Source organism: Mustela nivalis, assembly GCF_964662115.1.
Source record: "Mustela nivalis genome assembly, chromosome: 2".
NCBI classification, from domain to species: Eukaryota; Metazoa; Chordata; class Mammalia; order Carnivora; family Mustelidae; genus Mustela; species Mustela nivalis.
Window position 1 is genome coordinate 150,176,445 of NC_139021.1, and position 18,371 is coordinate 150,194,815.

At 35.1% G+C, this 18,371-nt stretch overlaps 1 protein-coding gene across 6 annotated transcripts in view; it reads right to left on the reverse strand.

Annotated features, from left to right (window-relative positions):
* The window catches only part of CSGALNACT2 (chondroitin sulfate N-acetylgalactosaminyltransferase 2), a 44,367-nt gene that overhangs the window by 22,758 nt on the left and 3,238 nt on the right, over positions 1 to 18,371 (reverse strand). For all 6 annotated transcript variants that reach the window (XR_014309240.1, XR_014309241.1, XR_014309242.1 and 3 more), the window contains exons 2-4: positions 4,730 to 5,659; positions 2,224 to 2,440; positions 334 to 435 (exon numbers count right to left, since the gene is read on the reverse strand). Coding sequence is in view for 3 of the 6 variants with exons in the window: in XM_082721853.1 (XP_082577979.1) it covers positions 334 to 435; positions 2,224 to 2,440; positions 4,730 to 5,390 (980 nt within the window). In the remaining 3 variants the exon portion in view is untranslated. The remainder of the gene's footprint in view (positions 1 to 333; positions 436 to 2,223; positions 2,441 to 4,729; positions 5,660 to 18,371) is intronic.

Below are 18,371 nucleotides of genomic sequence, written 5' to 3' on the forward strand. Positions count from 1 at the left end.
AATAGAAGGTGGCTGGGCCACAGAGTGAGAGGGCTCAGATCATGCCAGGCTGGCTGCCAAGAGGTCAGGGAAGACGAATCATTTAGAGCTGCATGAGTGAACTTAGGGGTGAAATGAGGAACTTACTAGCACCACCATTCATTTGCTCAGCCAACTTTTAAAGAGCAGCTATTAAAAATCACCTCATTATGGTGTGAAGTGTGTAAATCTGGCGATTCACAGACCTGTACTCCTGGGGCTAATAATACATTATATGTTTATAAAAAAAATCAACTCATTAAATATCTGAAATTCTCATTCTTCTAATGTTCAATTTGGACATGGCTCACCAACCTTGTGACAGATTCTAGGATAGACTTGACTTTAGATAATCCTTCTTTACCAAAATACACCACTGTGAGATGAATTCTCTTGTCCTGATGAATACACACATCCCTAATAGAATTGAAAAATAAAGTTCATTCAAAAAAATATATAAGGCACTACTCATTCAGAAAGCAGTCACATGAAGTTTTAACAAAACAAGTAAGGCATTACTCATTTAGAATGACACTGCATGAAGCTTTAAGTAAATATAAAAGTGGAAATATTGCTGAATTATTAACGACATAATATAAGCAAATGCATAACAATATAACCACATGAATACAGTCCTTGAAGGTCCACAGAAGTTCCCATATTCCAAAATATTTTTGAAACTTTTGCTTTGGTATTGCCTTCAGAAGCAAATTACAAGTTACTCAAGGAAAGAAGTCTAAAAACCAAATAAATAAATATTCAAGTTGTTAGTCAAGAGTTATTTTGTCCTCAGACTGGCTAATTCCAGAAATTATACCTTTCATCAAGGAATAAATATCTGCCATGGCTGAGATTACTTACTGTAAAGAATAATGTAGCATCTGAAAGCAATTCCAAGAAAAGCAGTTAAAAATGCTTTAGAAAATCAGATCTCAGGTGACCAATTTCAAATAGGCAAAACTCATTTGGAAGCATGATTTCTAGATATTCTGCTACAGAGCAGCATTAACTTTTATTTATGTATTTATTTATTTTAAAACTTTTTAAAAAGATTTTATTTATTTATTTGACAGACAGAGATTACAAGTAGTCAGAGAGGCAGGCAGAGAGAGAGGAGGAAGCAGGCTCCCTGCTGAGCAGAGAGCCTGATGTGGGGCTCGATCCCAGGACCCTGAGATCATGACCTGAGCTGAGGGCAGAGGCTTAACCCACTGAGCCACCCAGGCGCCCCAAACATTAATTTTTAAATCCAATGATTTCAATATGAGAATAAAGATTGGGATTATAAAGCATTAAAACTAGCATATTAAAATATTAAAAACATGGCAATTGTCAAAAAAAAAAGGCAAAACTTTCCTCACATGGCTACCTTGATATATACTTGTTAACATTTTAACACTTCAGCATTTTAAAATATCCAAATTTAATGACAAAAAAAGGAAAAAATTATTTTAAAAATTATTATAGTCTCTGCTTCTCAAGATGGAATAACTCTCATTTTTAGTTAAATGTATTTCTAAAATTATTTCAATGTTAAAATTCCAATTGTTCTTAGGGAATTTTCTGGAGAAAAAGCAATGACCTGTCCTGTATGTTCATTGGGAAAGCAATTATGAGCATAAAGGTTTGTCAAAAGACATGCAACCTGTATCCTTAAAATATGTGGGTTTTATTGTATGTAAATTGTGCCTCAATAAAGCTATTTTTAAAAATTCAACTCGTCCTAAAATGAACTCACACACAATTATAAAGGTTGTCAAATATAGTTTCTAATCGTTGTCACTCTCAATTTACTTCAAAATTCAAATTGCCAGGGACACCTAGGTGGCTCAGTTGGTTAAGCAGTTGGTTAAACATCTGCCTTTGGCTCAGGTCATAATCCCAGCGTCCTGGGATTGAGTCCCACATCTGGCTCCTTGCTCAGCAGGGAGCCTGCTTCTCCCTCTGCCACTGCCTGCCACTCTCTCCCTGTGCTCACTCTCTCTAAGAAATAAATAAAATCTTAAAAAAAAATTCAAATCGCCAATAACACAATATATTATACATGCTTTTAAAAAAGAGTATCAAAAACTAAGATTCCCCAAAGCCTATAAAATTACCCTGGAATTCTAAGTAATCACACTCAGTGAAGATAAATTAAGCAAATCGGCATGAAATGTGATTTTTTAGAAGTGCTTAGCCAAATCATTAAGCCCTGCGAGTTACCTGAAGTTCTGCATAAACTGTGCAAATGCTTCAGTTCTTTCAGCAAGTGGCACAATGATATTAATAATTGATCTAGTAATGTCAATCATCTCGCTCTTCACTTTCATGAGAGGTCCAAAAGGGCGGAAGAGGGTCACATGTCTATATTCCATAAGGTCTGTTTTCTTAAAAAAGAGTTCATACTGTGTGCCCTTATCTCTCTCGGTGCGATAATAACCTAAAGGAAAGAGTTAGGGACAAAGATGTCTCCATGTCAAAGTTTATAAATTCAATGTGAATATTGATTTTACTCAGAGATCAAAAGTACAAAACCAGACATGTAGTGTTTTTAATCATTTTGTGAAAATAATTATCCCTATTGTACAGTTGAAAACAATTATTTATTTAAAAGGAGAGGTTACAAAAAATGTTCACTCCTCTATTATTAGTCAATTCAAAAATATGTTCCAAATCACAATTATTCCTTTTTACATATGACTTTTTTAGTAGTATAGCCTATCAACACAGTAATCATATGATGAAAATAAATTACTTCTACCAATACTAAATTCTAGATCTGAGAGTCAAACTTCTATTGCTTGGTTCAGTTCAACTAAAATGAATAGAGTGCCTTCATGTCACTCATCGGTGGTATAAAGGGGGCTATATATACAGTCCTGGTTTTGAGGAACAGTCAGTCTAGTGAGGGAGACAGAAAAATAAGGAAATAAAAACAATACAGTGATACATATTTCACTCTACAAATACATACACACACACACACACATTCACACTCTCTCTCTCTCTCTCTGAAGAGAGTGAAGTCAGACAAAGAAAAATCAGTACAGATTTAAAAATGATGATTTGAGGTAACTTCAGGAGAAAAGTTTGGAAGTCTCCTGGGCAATCTGATTTTTAAATGTATACTCAGGAGAGAGGGAAGACCTATAAATGTGTGAGTCAGTTAATATCTGGGAATAAAATAAAGAACAAGATAGACCAATCCACTCTCTGCTGAGGCTTACAACAGCCTAAGAGAACTACAAATCAGGAAACGGGCAACATCATTTACTATGACAAGTACATGAGAGGGGACATGGGTAAAGGTTACAAGAGAATACAGGAAGTACTGTTATCTTAAGACTTGCAGGTTAGAGATGACTTCTAAGTGAAGTGTTATCTAAGCTAAAGTGTGGAAAAAGAATAAGACTTACTGAATAATGAGTATTTTTTATTTTTGCCAGGGGGTTAGCAGAGTGGAAGAAAAGTGGGGGACAAAATTATGTTCCATGCAGAGAAAAATCCTGTCAGTGAAAGAATCAAAAGAAAGTTATAAGATAAGCAGAAGCTGTAGAATATAAAACTGACATGGCTTCCTTCCTTTATTAAGGCAGATGTGAAGACATTTTATACTTTAGTGAGTTATTTCCTCAGCAGCTTTCAGTTCTGCTATAAGCTACAAATACGGTAAAAAGACAAAAAGCTGAATTTGAAGAAAAATTCGAAGAGTTTTGAGAGAAACAGCCCATTCAAAACTGCACTAAGTGACAACAAAAAAAAAGAAGTGACTACAATGAAAAGACAGCTGAAGTACCATGGAAAGCACAATGCCCTTCCTGATGGCCTCCAAAGGCTTAAGGTGCTACTACACTGTAGTATAGCAAGTACTATCCATGATGATTCAAGCCCAAAGAAATTACATGTGGTATACTGTTCATAAAATCAAGCAAAGAGAACTTTCAAGACAGATTTATATCCAAAATCGTTTTAAGCCTGTCACTAAATATCTGGCAGGAGATATTAAGATGGAGATGGGTGGGGATCTGTATTTCTATTTACACCAATCAGCAAATATCTTAAGTTTACAGAAATGTTCCTCAACTTTTGAGTCATACTCCATCTTGATACGTATACATTTCATGCCCTTTCTGCAGTCTGTATTAGGAAAACAGGTTATTTCTTTACTTTTTCAAATACCAAATATGCTTTTCAAAACTACATATGCCCCCTTGATGTTCTGACATGTGGTTCTCCTCCCCCTAAAATATAGAATCACCATCAATCTACTAAATTAGGTTTTTTCCCCTTCCTTCATCAAATGGTTTTCAAATCATGAATTTTAGTTCATATATTTTGAAAAATACAAAAAGGGAACATTAAGACCAGATAAGAATGCAAAAACATACATGTACAAATACACGTATAGCTCTAAGAGCCCTTCAACTTGAGCCCTGTATAGCATATTCTTATATATATAGAATATATATATTCTATATATATATATATATATATATATATATATATATATTCCCTTATAGAATATATATAGATTTATTCTATTTCCCTGGTCCTCTATTTTATTATGGTCACATTATAACTTTTTTTAAAAAAGCCACTTCAAATTCATTATTTGAGTAAAAACTCAAATATTTTAATACTGTAAATAATTACTGACTTATAATACCAGCATAGAGTAATAGAATTGTCATACTAACATAATTATGGATCAACATATTTTTCACATTACCTTCTATGAAGTCGTTTTCATTAAATACCATTTTCTCTCCAAGTGGACCATCTTCATCTTCCTGTTCATCATCTTCATCAGGATTATTAATGACCTCTAAGCCAGCTTCAATGACTTCTACCAATTCATCTCGCTTGTCTTTTCTAACTGGCTTTTCCTCAGGATGGCGAGTGAGACCCATTTCTAACTGGAATACTTTCATTAAGGTAAAACTTTCAAAGGGAATGACTCCATACTCACTAGGTAATTTGGCTCCTATGCTAACTTCAGCTTTGTCAATTTGGGAATGAAGAAATTCTAAAAGATCACTAGGTGTTTGTTCTTTGTTGCCTTGATAGCCTATGCCATTAGCCCCCACACTTTTTCTCTCTTGCAGTGATCTCATCTTCTCACTCATTTCTTGCAATTCTTGTTTTAGTTGGGCAATTTGACGTTTTAGACTGGTAGCCCTGGTTTGATAATGTTCTTCTTGCTCCTGTAGGAGGGCTTGATAATACTCTTTACCATAATTTTCTCCAACAACACCAGGAAGAGGTGCATTTCCATCAGTTTGGGGGGCACATTCCAGGAGGTACAAAAATAATACCAAACTGCAGAGTAAAGCGAGACCCAAGAGTAGCCAGTGGGTCCGGGTCTGAAGAATCAATCCTCTTCTAGGCATTCTTATTAATGTGGACTTGCCTAACAAGATAAGTTCTTTGGTTGTTCATACCTTTGCAAAAAGTTATCAAAAATTAACAAAATCAGAATTTCCATTAAAGGTACCAAAATGAACTGTTATAGCTTTAAAAATTTCTTCCTTCAGCAGTGAAGACTACTTGCAGAAATGAGAAATAGTGCATACTTCCTGTATTGTTATCATGATATCCAGAATAAAGAAATGTTATCTATAGAATCAGATAAAATTCCATTATATGGGTGGTGATTTTCCTGAAAGAAACAGATAGAGTCGATCAGAATCTTATTTCTTTTTTTTTTTTAATTTTATTTATTTATTTGACAGACAGAGATCACAAGTAGGCAGAGTGGCAGGCAGAGAGAGAGGAGGAAGCAGGCTCCTTGCCAAGCAGAAAGCCTGATGCAGGGCTTGATCCCAGGATCCTGTGATCATGACCTGAGCCGAAGGCAGAGGCTTTAACCCACTGAGCCACCCAGGCACCCCAGAATCTTATTTCTTTAAATCTATCAAATTGTTGGTAGTTTCGGTAAACTTAGTGATATGACTACTCTATGTAGAACACCATGAGAAGTGCTAATACAATGTAGAATATTCAGTAAATGCTCGAAGAAAGTATTAAGAGAAATATCTTATAAAACACTAAAAATCCCACATTTAAAACTTTTAACCACAATGTCTACACAACCATAACCTCCTGAATGAATCAGAGCATTAAAATTATGTTTAGCATACTTTGTGCTACAGAGATATTACTCTAATTATTTGAAAATTTTAACATTTATAACCCTTTATTAACACAATATTTAGATTATTATGCCATTTCTCACCTAGTGTATATCACCATTTGGGAACTGAGCTTCCATAAATTGTTTTTGTTATATTAATAATGGCTTATTAGAGACAGATATTTTCTTCCAGTTTATTTAATTCAAGCATTCTATTTCATTAATTTCTATGGCTGAACCCAACCAATAAAAAAGCCTTAAAATTAAGTCTGTGTGTGAGGGGAGAGACAATTCCAAAAGGTCACAGACATCTGGAAAACACATTAAGAAACATTTTTACATCCAAAGTCCTCCCATAGATTATTTGAGCATTAGATCACCTAATTCTTTCCACTGTATTACACAGCAACAGATTTCCTACAAGTCTGGAAAGGTTTAGAATCTATTTAAAGAAAAAATATGACCATTTTAATGTTATTTACTGGGAAAAAAATTAAAAAAAACACTTAAAATAAATGTAAAATCACACACTACTGTTCATACCATACTGTTCACACAACTCAACCAGTTGTGTGAGCTCTTCCGTATTTCTTTTTAAACTAAGAATCCTTAATTTTATAAATAGAGAATGTTAAATTTAGGAGACAGGAGGCCTCCACTGCAGAGAGAACTTTCATTCTAACAAAGTATTTGTCAAGGATGTGTGATACTCCAGCAGGCTTTTAATAGAGATGGTTTCTACCAGTGCAGCAGAACTTAAGGGAGATCACTGGGGGAACATCAGTCTTAGTCACCTTCTCAGTGATTAGGAAAGCCTTAATGCCTTTTTCTTTTTCCTTTTTTTTTTTTTTCCTTGTGGCACCTATCTATATAAAAATGTAGGATAGATTCAAACTTCTTATAGCTAGTAGACCAAAATAATGGACTTAAAAATAGGTACTTAAGTACCCATTTGTAGCCATTTGTTACTTTCAATAAACAAATGATAACCAAGTATCATGAAAATTTTAATCTACTACAAAGAAGTTTTAATATGATGCCATTTGTTTTATGATTGTAAAGCTTGTTTTAAGTGATGCAGAAAAAAATAGGAAAAATTTTGGTATAAAGAGAAGTATCTAAGGGGCGCCTGGGTGGCTCAGTGGATTAAGCCACTGCCTTCGGCTCAGGTCATGATCTCGGGTCCTGGGATCGAGTCCCGCATCGGGCTCTCTGCTCAGCAGGGAGCCTGCTTCTCTCTCTCTCTCTGGCTGCCTCTCTGTCTACTTGTGATTTCTCTCTGTCAAATAAATAAATAAATAAATCTTAAAAAAAAAAAAAAAAGAGAAGTATCTAATTAAAATATAAGGATGCAAAGTTATTAGTCCTAGGACTTTACCATGTCTCAAAACCATAATTCTTAGCATAAGAAATAACTTGAGTATCATCATTTGAAAGCTAAAACTCAGAGGTATCTCTTTTAACTATTTTAAGTTCTTACTAGCCTGCTTGTTAGGGAAAAAAAAAGACTAAAACTGAAATGCAGAGTCATAATCTTGTATTAATTATTAATAAATTATACATATTTGACTAGGTTCCAGGTAGTTTTGCTGTAAGCATATTTGCAACAAGCATTTTCACTGCATAGCTAATAGGCCATAAGGCAATCCTGTAGAAGACTAAAAAACAACTGGCCGACAGTTTGGTTTCACTGCTCCATCAATGCAGTACTCCTGTTTTTATATTATATAAATCTTAGCCCTCATAATGATCTATACAGTGGTAGAGTTTTGAACCCACATTTCCCATAGAACTTTGGAATGTTTATCAATGGACACCTGGTAATATGCCAAGAACAAACAATAGTGTAGAAGGCTTTCACAATACAATAGGAAGCTCAATTATAAATATATATTCTAGTATTTGGAAACTGATGCCTCTTTAATGAAAGAAACAACTTTCATGAAAAAAGAAAGTGCAATGCTGAACAAGGGCATGGATCAACAAGCAAAAAAAAAAAAAAAAAGTACAACACTATGAGCAAAAGACTATGAACACAAGTACTTAGGTACAATCCACAAAATAAAATCAGTTATTTATATAATATTGCCATGAATCTACACACATTTTAATATAAGTATCTGTAATTTACAATAGTCTTTTAAATTTTGTTCATTTTTCATGTTTCATATGTCCTTTTTAATAAATGTCCCTTTTTTTTCATGATTTTGCTTTATGGACAATTAGCTATGCAGGTAAAATGCTTATGGCAAAGGTGCTAATTGCAAAAATATTGCATAACTATACTATACTCAAACTATTTTGAAATGAAACTTGAAAAAGAACTAACAGTATGTTAGTTCTAAGTATCTAAGTATCTAAGAGGTACTTAGTATCTAAGTTTTATTTTTTATTAATTTTTATTAATTAATTTTATTAATATGATACTTTATAGTTTTTTTTTCATTATATAGACAATATATTTTAAACTGTGAGATATGATTCATTTAATGGGTCACTAAATACAGGATTACTTTTCAATGAAAAAGACCAGGAAATATCAGTGTACACCACATATAATAAGTTTTGTATTGCAATTATATATATATGTATGAGATCTCTACATAAAACATATTTATAAGGGAGCTGTGGTCCAAAAATCCTGAAGAATCCTGGTTTATAAAGTATTTTTACATATTTTCTATGTCATCCTTTTAAAATGGATGTGGATATTAACTTCATTTTGGAAAGGAACAATAAGCTAAAAAAATGAAAGGTGTAAGTAAGGTTCTATAACTATTGAGTGGGATTATTAAAGCTGAGTTTTTCATTTTCCCCTCCCTTAAGCAAAATACAGGTTTTGCAATACTTTACATGCTTATCTTACAGTTACATCTTTTACAGTTGAATATTACCCACTGAAACAAAAGAAAAGTTGCTGTAATTACTTTAGAATATAAGTGTTATTTGCATACCTCTGTGGTTGTTAAAAATAAAAGGTATCAATTATAGTCTTTTTTTTTAACAATACAATTTTTATGAAATTAATTGTAAACCACAAACACAAATTTTTTTTTTTTTTTCAGGGAGGCAGACCATGCTTATTTTCTTTCCTGTCTGCCATCAATAGCAATTATAGTCTTATTTGTGTAGTTCTTGAAGGGAACTCTTTAGCCAAATCCTAGAAGACTAGATTATAATGGTTCTAAATACATTAACATGTTGGAGAAAACATCAATTTTTCAGCTGTTACACCTTGACTGTCGTCATTCTATGTAATGTGTTCATATCATAAATAAGATTCATTTGTAACCCAGAGTTAATCTCAAGCAACTTTCTATGCACAAACAGCAAATAGTTAAGTGGTGTGAGGAGAGAATGAGATAACTGTGGAGATGGGAAAATGAGCTATTAAAGATATATAACACAAAATCATAGATCTCAGAGTTAAAAGAAACCCTAGGAGCCATTAATTTTTTTTAAAGATTTTATTTATTTGACAGACAGAGATCTCAAGTAGGCAGAGAGGCAGGTAGAGACAGAGGAGGAAGCAGGCTCCCTGCTGATCAGAGAGCCCAATGTAGGTCTCGAACCGGACCCGGGACCATGACCTGAGCCAAAGGCAGATGCTTTAACCCACTGAGCCACCCAGGTGCCCTAGGAGCCATTAATTTTCTTACTCTTTAAGACAGACTAAACAGACTTCCTCTTATAGCCTAGATAGAACAATAGGACCAGATTTACCCTTGTACTTAAAACAATAAAAAAAAATCAACCAATAAAATCCAGAATCCGCCCCTCCCAATATAAAACAATGGTTTTCAAGATACTGAACATTAGGTAATAAAGGACAGTGATCCTTGGTAGAAACAGGAAACAAATGACTGCCCAGCTTACTGCTTTAGTTTCTAGGCCATATCCCAGGGAGTCCCCTCCTAAGTAGAGCCTTGGTGACTTGTTGAGTTGATGAGATGGAGCCAGCAGTCTGAGGAGATCAAAGCAGCTAGGTTGAAAGGGTACAGTACCAGAAGAGAGAGCCACATAGAGAGAGAGAACTCCAAAGATCTGAAGAGCATACCCTTTAGGTACTGAGCAGAGCACTGACAAGTGCAGGCATATAAAGAAACTAAAGCTTTAAAAAAAAAAATTAGAAGACACAGAACTCAGCATTCATACAGGGCCAGGAATAATGTGCATGTTCCCACCAGACAGATTGGAAAACCTCAAATTCATGGGGCACTGGACATAGTACTCAAAAAGGTCTTGCCTCAGTAATGGGAAAAAAATTAACTCTAGACTAAACATGGCTCTGGTCTTGCCTAACAAAGCTTAAAAGCAAGACCTGAAAGGATCAAATTGTTTTCAAGTTAACTGCACAAGAAGCCTCAAAATATTTATAGGAATATAAAAATATCGAGCACCCAGCAAAATAAAATTCACAATGTCTGACATCTAAACAAAAATGATCAGGCATACAAAGAAAAATAAAAACAGAACCTATAATGAGAATCATCAATGACTGAAACTGATCTAGAGCTGATACAGATGCTAGAATTCATAGAAAAGGACAATAAAATTGTTATAAGTGTTTTTAAATAGATACTCATGTTAAAAAAAACTAAGCAGAGACACAGATAACATAAAAAACTGAAATGAAAACTTCAGATGAAAACTTCAATGTCTGAGATGAAAAATACATTGAATGGAATTAATAGTAGATAAGACATTTCAGAATAAAATATTAATGAATTGAAGATATTGCAATAGAAATTATGCAAAACAGAGAAGGAAAAAAGAATGAAAAACATGAATAGAGCATGTAGAAAGCTGTCTGACAGCTTCAAACAGTCTAATACATATGTAATTAGAGTCTCTAAAGAAGGGAGAGGGGACAAGGAGAAGTATTTAAAGACATAAGTCTGAAAACTTCCCAAATTTATGAAAAGAAGCTCAATGAATATCAAATACAAAGGTCATAAAGAAAACTAAAATGAGGGGCGCCTGCATGGCTCAGTGGGTTAAAGCCTCTGCCTTCAGCTCATGTTGTGATCCCATGGTCCTGGGATCGAGCCCCGCATCAGGCCCTCTGCTTGGCAAGAAGCCTGCTTCCTCCTCTCTCTGCCTGCTTCTCTGCCTACTTGTGATCTCTGTCAAATAAATAAATAAAATCTTAAAAAAAAACCCAAAACTAAAATGAGGCACATGATAATTGAATTGCTCAAATCCTAAAATAAATAGAAAATCCTGAAAGTGGCAAGAAAAACACATATCACATATAAGAAACAAAGACAGGGAAGCAATGTCTTTAAAGAACTGAAAGGAGGGACGCCTAGGTGGCTCAGTGGGTTAAGCCTCTGCCTTCGGCTCAGGTCATGATCTCAGGGTCCTGGGATCGAGTCCTGCATTGGGCTCTCTGCTTGGCGGGAAGTTGGCTTCCTCCCCCGCCCCTCTCTGCCTGCCTCTCTGACTACCTGTGATCTCTCTCTGTCAAATAAATACATAAAATCTAAAAAAAAAAAAGAACTGAAAGGAAAAATATGTCAACCTAGAATTCTATATGCAGAAAAGGTATCTGTCAAGAACAAAGGCAAGGGGCACCTTGGTGGCTTAGTTGTTAAATTTCTGCCTTCAGCTCAGGTCACGATCCCAGGGTCCTGGGATCAAGCCCCACATTGGGCTGCCTGCTCAGCAGGGTGCCTACTGCTCCCTCTCCCACTCCCCCTGCTTGTGGTCTCTCCCTCTCATTGTCAAATAAATAAATAAAATCTTAAAAAAAAAAAAAGAACAAGGCAAAATAATTTTGGGGGCATTGGGTGGCTTGGTTGGTTAAGTGTCAGACTCTTGATTTTGGCTCAGATAATGATCTTGGGGTTATGGGACAGAGCCCCATAAGGGAGTCTGCTTGAGATTTTCTTTCTCTCTTTCTCCCTCTGACCGCCCTCCCCCCACAAATGTACACATGCGCACTCAAGTAAATAAATAAATCTTAAAAGGAAAATAATTCTTTAGACTTTAAGAAGCTAAAAGAATTCATCACCATCAGACCTGCACTGTAAATTCCTTAGGCAGAAGTAAAATGATACCAGATGGAAACAGGAATCTACAAAAAGCAATGAAGAAACCAGAAATGTTAACAATATGGATAATGATAAATTTTCAAATTATTTAAATCCCTTTCAACTGGAGACACAAACCACTGAAAGTGACTCAAGACAGAACAGTAAATATGAGTAGACCTATGTTGACACTAAATAATCAAAAACTACCCACAAAAACAATCCAGGCCCACATGTGTTCACTAGTGGATTCTACCAAGCATTCATAAGAATTAAAACCAATTCTTCACAAACTCTTTCAAAAATAGATACACATCCCAACTCATTCTGAGACCCGTATTTTATCGAAACCAGATAAAGACACTGAAACTACAGACGAATATTCCTTAATGATACAGACATAAAAATCCTCAACAAAATATTAGTACAATGAATCCATCAACATATAAAAAAAGTATAATACAACATGGCCAAGTGAGATTTATCCAAGAAATGCAAGACTGGCGTACCATCTAAAAATCAATTAATTTGGGGTGCCTGGGTGGTTCAGTTGGTTAAGTGTCTGACTTCAGCTCAGGCTGAAATCTCAAAGACCTGGGATAGAGACCCACATTGGGCTCCACACTCAGTGGGAATCTATTTATCCCTGTCCTTCTCCCTCTGCCCCTCCTCCCACATGTGCCCCCCAATAACTAACTAAATACACAAATAAATAAAAATAGTGCGGTACTCGTATAGGAATAGACATACAGATCAATAGAATTTAGGGTCCAGAAATAAGTCTTCACATTAAATCAACTGATTTCCACAAGGTAGAAAGGTAATCCAATGGAGAATGAATAGTCTTTTCAATAAATGGTGCTAGGACAACCAGATATTCACATGCAAAAGAATGAAACTGGAATCCTACCTTACCCTGTATTAAAAAATTAACTCAAAGTGGGTCAAAGATCTAAATGTAAGAGTTAAAAATATAAAGCTCTAAGAAAACATAAGTATAAATCTCTGTAGTTTTCAATTGGGCAATGATTTGTTAGATATGACACCAGAAGACCAAAGACAAGATAAATAAATTGGACTTCATTAAAATTAAAAACTTCAGTCCTACAAAGGATATCCTCAGTAAAGTAAAAAGACAACTACAGAATGGGGAAAAATATTTGTAAATCATCTGTCTGATAGGGACCTGTGTCTAGAATATATAAAGAACGCTTACAACTCAATATTTAAAAGGATAAATAACCCAATGGGCAAAAGATCTGATTAGAAATTTCTCTAAAAAGATTAAGAATGGCCTGTAAGCACATGCAAGATGGCTCAATATCGATAGCCAATAGAGAAACGCAAATCAAAACTACAAGAAGGTACTACACATTCACTAGGATATAATTCAAAATGGATCACAGATCTAAATGAAAAACCTAAAACTATGAAAATAGAAGCAAGCACAGGAGAAAATCTTTGTGACCTTAAGTCAGGCAAAGACTTCTTTGATGTAACAGTAACACCCTAACTGATAAACTGGACTTCATTAAAATTTGTTAACTTGTAGTCTTTGAAATACACTTTTAAGAGAATGAATAGGTAAGTTACAGACCAGGAGAAAATAGGTGCAAAGCATATATCTCATAAAGGACTTGTATTCAGACTAAGCTTGGCAAACTGTTTGAACAAACACTTCAAATATGCACATGAAAAAATGTTCAACACCGTCAAACCACAATGAGATACCATTACATAGAATGGCTAATTTTAGAATGGTTAATATTAAAAAGTGGGTGTGTTGGTGACAATGTGGAAGAACCAGAACTTTCATATACTGCTGGTGGTAATGTAAAATGGTTTTTAGTTTCCTAACAAGTCAAACATAAGCCTATCATGATTCAATTATTTCAATCCTAGATATTTATCTGAGAGAAATGAAGCATATGTCCATACAAAGACTTGTACACAAATGCTCATAGTAGCTTTAGATGTAACAGCCAAAAACTAGAAACAACACAAATGTTTATCAACAAGTGAATGGATAAATAAACCGTAGTACAGCCATATTGATATATGCATTATCATGGGTGGATCTCAGTAATTATTCTCAGTGAAAGAAATTCAACAACAGAAGAGTACATATTGTATAATTCCATTTATATAAAGTTCTAGAAAATATAAGGTAACTTGTAGTGACAGAAAGCAGATAGAGTCAGTGGTTGCCTGAGACCAGGTGGGAGTCAGGGAACTGGTAAAAGGAAGCAATTATAAAAGGGCACAAGGAAACTTTTGGGAGTGATAGATACGGTTTATTATTTTGACTGTGGTGATGATTTCACAGATGTATACATATGTTCAAATTATCAAATTATATATTTTAAATACGTATAGCATATATATGTCAGTTATACCTCAATGAAGCCATTAAAAAAATAAAACCAAATCAGACTTAGTTTTAGTAGTAGCACTGAAGAAGCATTTTTAAGAAAACTCCATTTTGTTCATTAAAAAGATGAGCATGAAGACTTGCTGACTCCAAGTTTGAACTTAAAAAACAATATAAGAGGGGCACCTGATTGGCTAAGTTGGTGGAGCATATGACTCTTGGTCTTGGGGTTATGAGTTTGAGCCCTATGTTGGGTGTAAAGATTACTTAAAAACAAAAAACAAAAACAAAATCAGCAACATCCACTCTTAAAAAAGCAGAACTCCTATTACTTTGAAGGTCTCACATCTTTTCTATTTGCCTTGTGATTTTGAGACAACAGAAGAGTGCTAAACACAGTTCATCCTATGATGTTGATCACTACATAACAATATGACCTTTAAGCAGCTTCGACTCAATCTTTTTTTTTTTTTTTTTAAGATTTTATTTATTTATTTGACAGAGATCACAAGTAGGCAGAGAGGCAGGCAGAGAGAGAGGAAGGGAAGCAGGCTCCCTGCTGAGCAGGAGCCCTATGTGGGGCTCGATGTGGGGCTCGATCCCAGGGTTCTGGGATCATGACCTGAGCCAAAGGCAGAGGCTTTAACCCACTGAGCCACCCAGGCACCCCCTACTCAATCTTTTGATTCTCTAATATTACAGTACTACTTATACATATTTCATACATCGTTTCCATGGCACTTATACTGCAGTGTGCCAAAATAACTTATGTAGTAAGAGTAACTTACTGCCTTTTGCAAAATGCAATCCATTTGAATCTATTTACTTTAAAAGTTCTATTCTGTATAATCTTCCTAAATTTCTGCACAGTTTCTTACTATAGTTTTCAAAAACTAAATTTGTAATTTTTAGTTCACTTTTTACACAATGAAAACAAAGTTACAAAATTATTTGGGAAACAGAAGCACCAACAGGAAAAACAAAACCTAAAACTTTATGAAATATCAGTATTTATAAGGAAAGGAATTAGAACCATTTATTTCTTGAGCAATTGATGAGTTACAATGATAAATGGATTTTTAAAATATGTCATTGAATAAATGGTTTGTAAGTATTTAGAAATAAAAGTACTGGTCACCAGAAGGTAGTACTCATTAAAAAATATTTGAATACCTAGTGTGTTAGGTATTGCAATGGACTGAATGTTCCTCCCCCAATCCCCATTCATATGTTGAAATCCTAATCCCAATGTGATAATATTAGGGGATGAGGCTTTTGGGAGGCCTCCTTAATAGGATCAGTGCTCTTATGAAAGATATCCCAGAGAACAACATAGCCCTCTTTCTGCCAGAAAGTTGACAGTCCCAGAAAAGGGCCCTCATCAGAACTCAACTATGCTGGTGCCTGATCTCAGACTAAGGGAAATAAGTTTCTCTTGTTCATAAGTCAGTCTGTGGTACTTTGTTATGGCTGTCGAAATTAACTAAGATAGACACTGTGTTAGGGGCGCCTGGGTGGCTCAGTGGGTTAAGCCGCTGCCTTCGGCTCAGGTCATGATCTCAGGGTCCTAGGATCAAGCCCCGCATCGGGCTCTCTGCTCAGCAGGGAGCCTGCTTCCTCCTCTTTCTCTGCCTGCCTCTCTGCCTGTTTGTGATCTCTCTCTGTCAAATAAATAAATAAAATCTTTAAAAAAAAAAAAAAAGACACTGTGTTGGGTGCTAAGAACAAGTAATACCAGATCATTTTGATAAGTGTTTCTGGGTTAAACTATATTCAAGGTACTCAGATTTCAGCAAAACAAATGACAGAAATATTCATGCTATCAATACAGGCAAAAATGTGTCAAGAGCAGCCTGTGGCACAGGAAAAGCAACTAAAAAAGTCAAGTATAATAGCTGTGTAATCTTGGGCACAATACTTAAACCTATCTGGCCTTCATCTATAAAATGAGATAATTTGTCTGGATGGCCAAGATTTCTTCCAAGATGTTCCAATTCCTTTCATTAAAGATAAACTAAAAATAGACACAAACACTTTTTGGAGGACAAATTTGATGTTATGCACACGCTTTTTAATCCAGCAATTCACAATTCCATTTTTAAGATTTCAAGACTCTATACTATGGAAATACTCATACAGATGTTTACTACTGCTATATGTAACAGCAAGAGAAAAGCAATTTAAAGTCTATCAATAGGAAGATGAAGTAAACTGCAGACAGTCATATAATATTCATAAAGAATGAGGTAGACCCAGACGTATTGACATAGATAACACCTATAAAATGGTATTAACAGATTATAAACATTTCTCTTAGTTTGTCTTATCCATATAATTGGCTAAATTCATATATTCCCTCTACCACTTTCTAATTCTTCATTATAGGTCAGTTTTTAAAATCTCTATAAGCTTCGGGGCACCTGGGTGGCTCAGTGGGTTAAAGCCTCTGCCCTGGGCTCAGGTCATGACCCCAGGGTCCTGGGATGGAGCCTGGCATAGGCTCTCTGCTCAGCGGGGAGCCTGCTTCCTTCTCTCTCTCTGCCTGCCTCTCTGCCTACTTGTGGTCTCTGTCTGTCAAATAAATAAATAAAATCCTTAAAAATATATATAAGCTTCAGTTTTCTCATCTGTTGAGCGAGAATAATTATAAAACCAACATTTCAATTAAATTATAACAATTATAACAATTAGTCAAGTAAAACATGACAAGCATTAAGGGCTCAGTAAGTGTTAGGTGTTACTTCACTTATGTAAAGTTTTGTTTTGTTGTTGTTAATGGAGTCAAATGGTCTCTTCCTGAATGACTTCTCCATTTCAGCTTTATTGGAAATAATCCTAATATAAAACTTATTTTCTCAAATAGTCAATTCTTACCAGTTATTTAATAATCCATGTTCTTGTCACTAATTGGAAATCCCACCTTTACCATAAGCAAAATTCCTATACATGTGGAAGAGATCTATTTCTGGCTCTAAATCAGGGCAAACATTTCATTTTCAAACATTTCAAGTAAACGGCCATGTAGTAAATATCATAACCATCAACCCTGCCTTGGAGCACAAAAGCAGCCACAGAAATCTGTAAATGAGTGAGCATAGCTATATTCCAATGGATATTGAAATATGAACTACCTATAATTAATGACACAAAGTATTATTCTTCTTTTACTGTTTTGTTTTGAAGCACTTAAAAGTATAAAAGCCACTCTTGGGTCACAGATCATACTAAAATAGGTGAACAGCCACATTTGGCAACTTGTGCTCTGAATCTTTACATTTTTGTATACTCTTACAATTTTGCCCCTACCTTTTTCTTTTTTTAAAGATTTATTTATTTATTTTAGAGAGAATGAGAGAGTGAGCAAGTGCTGGGAGGGGCAGAGAGAGAGGGAAACTCCAGCAAGCGGACTCCTCACTGAGCTTGGAGCCCAACACAGGGCTTGATCTCACACCCCAAGATCCTGACCTGAACTGAAACCAAGAGTCAGATGCTTAACTGACCATGCCACCCAGGGCTCCTATTTTGCCTCCACTTTGAATGACAGGTTGGTTAGGGATGTTTCTTAGTTCAAAAGATGTCTCGTAAGCACTTTTTAAATAATGTTCCACTGCTATTTAACATTCTATGTTCAAGATTAGAAGACTAAGTGCACATCTGATTTCCACTCCTTATAGGTAACCATATGTTTCTCTTTGGAAACTTATGTGACTGTTTATTAATTTACCCATGAGGTTAATAAATTTCATTGGAATGTATCTACTGTGTCTATCAATACTCTTTTAAGACTCTCTGTATGGGGGTGCCTGGGTGGCTCAGTGGGTTAGGCCACTGC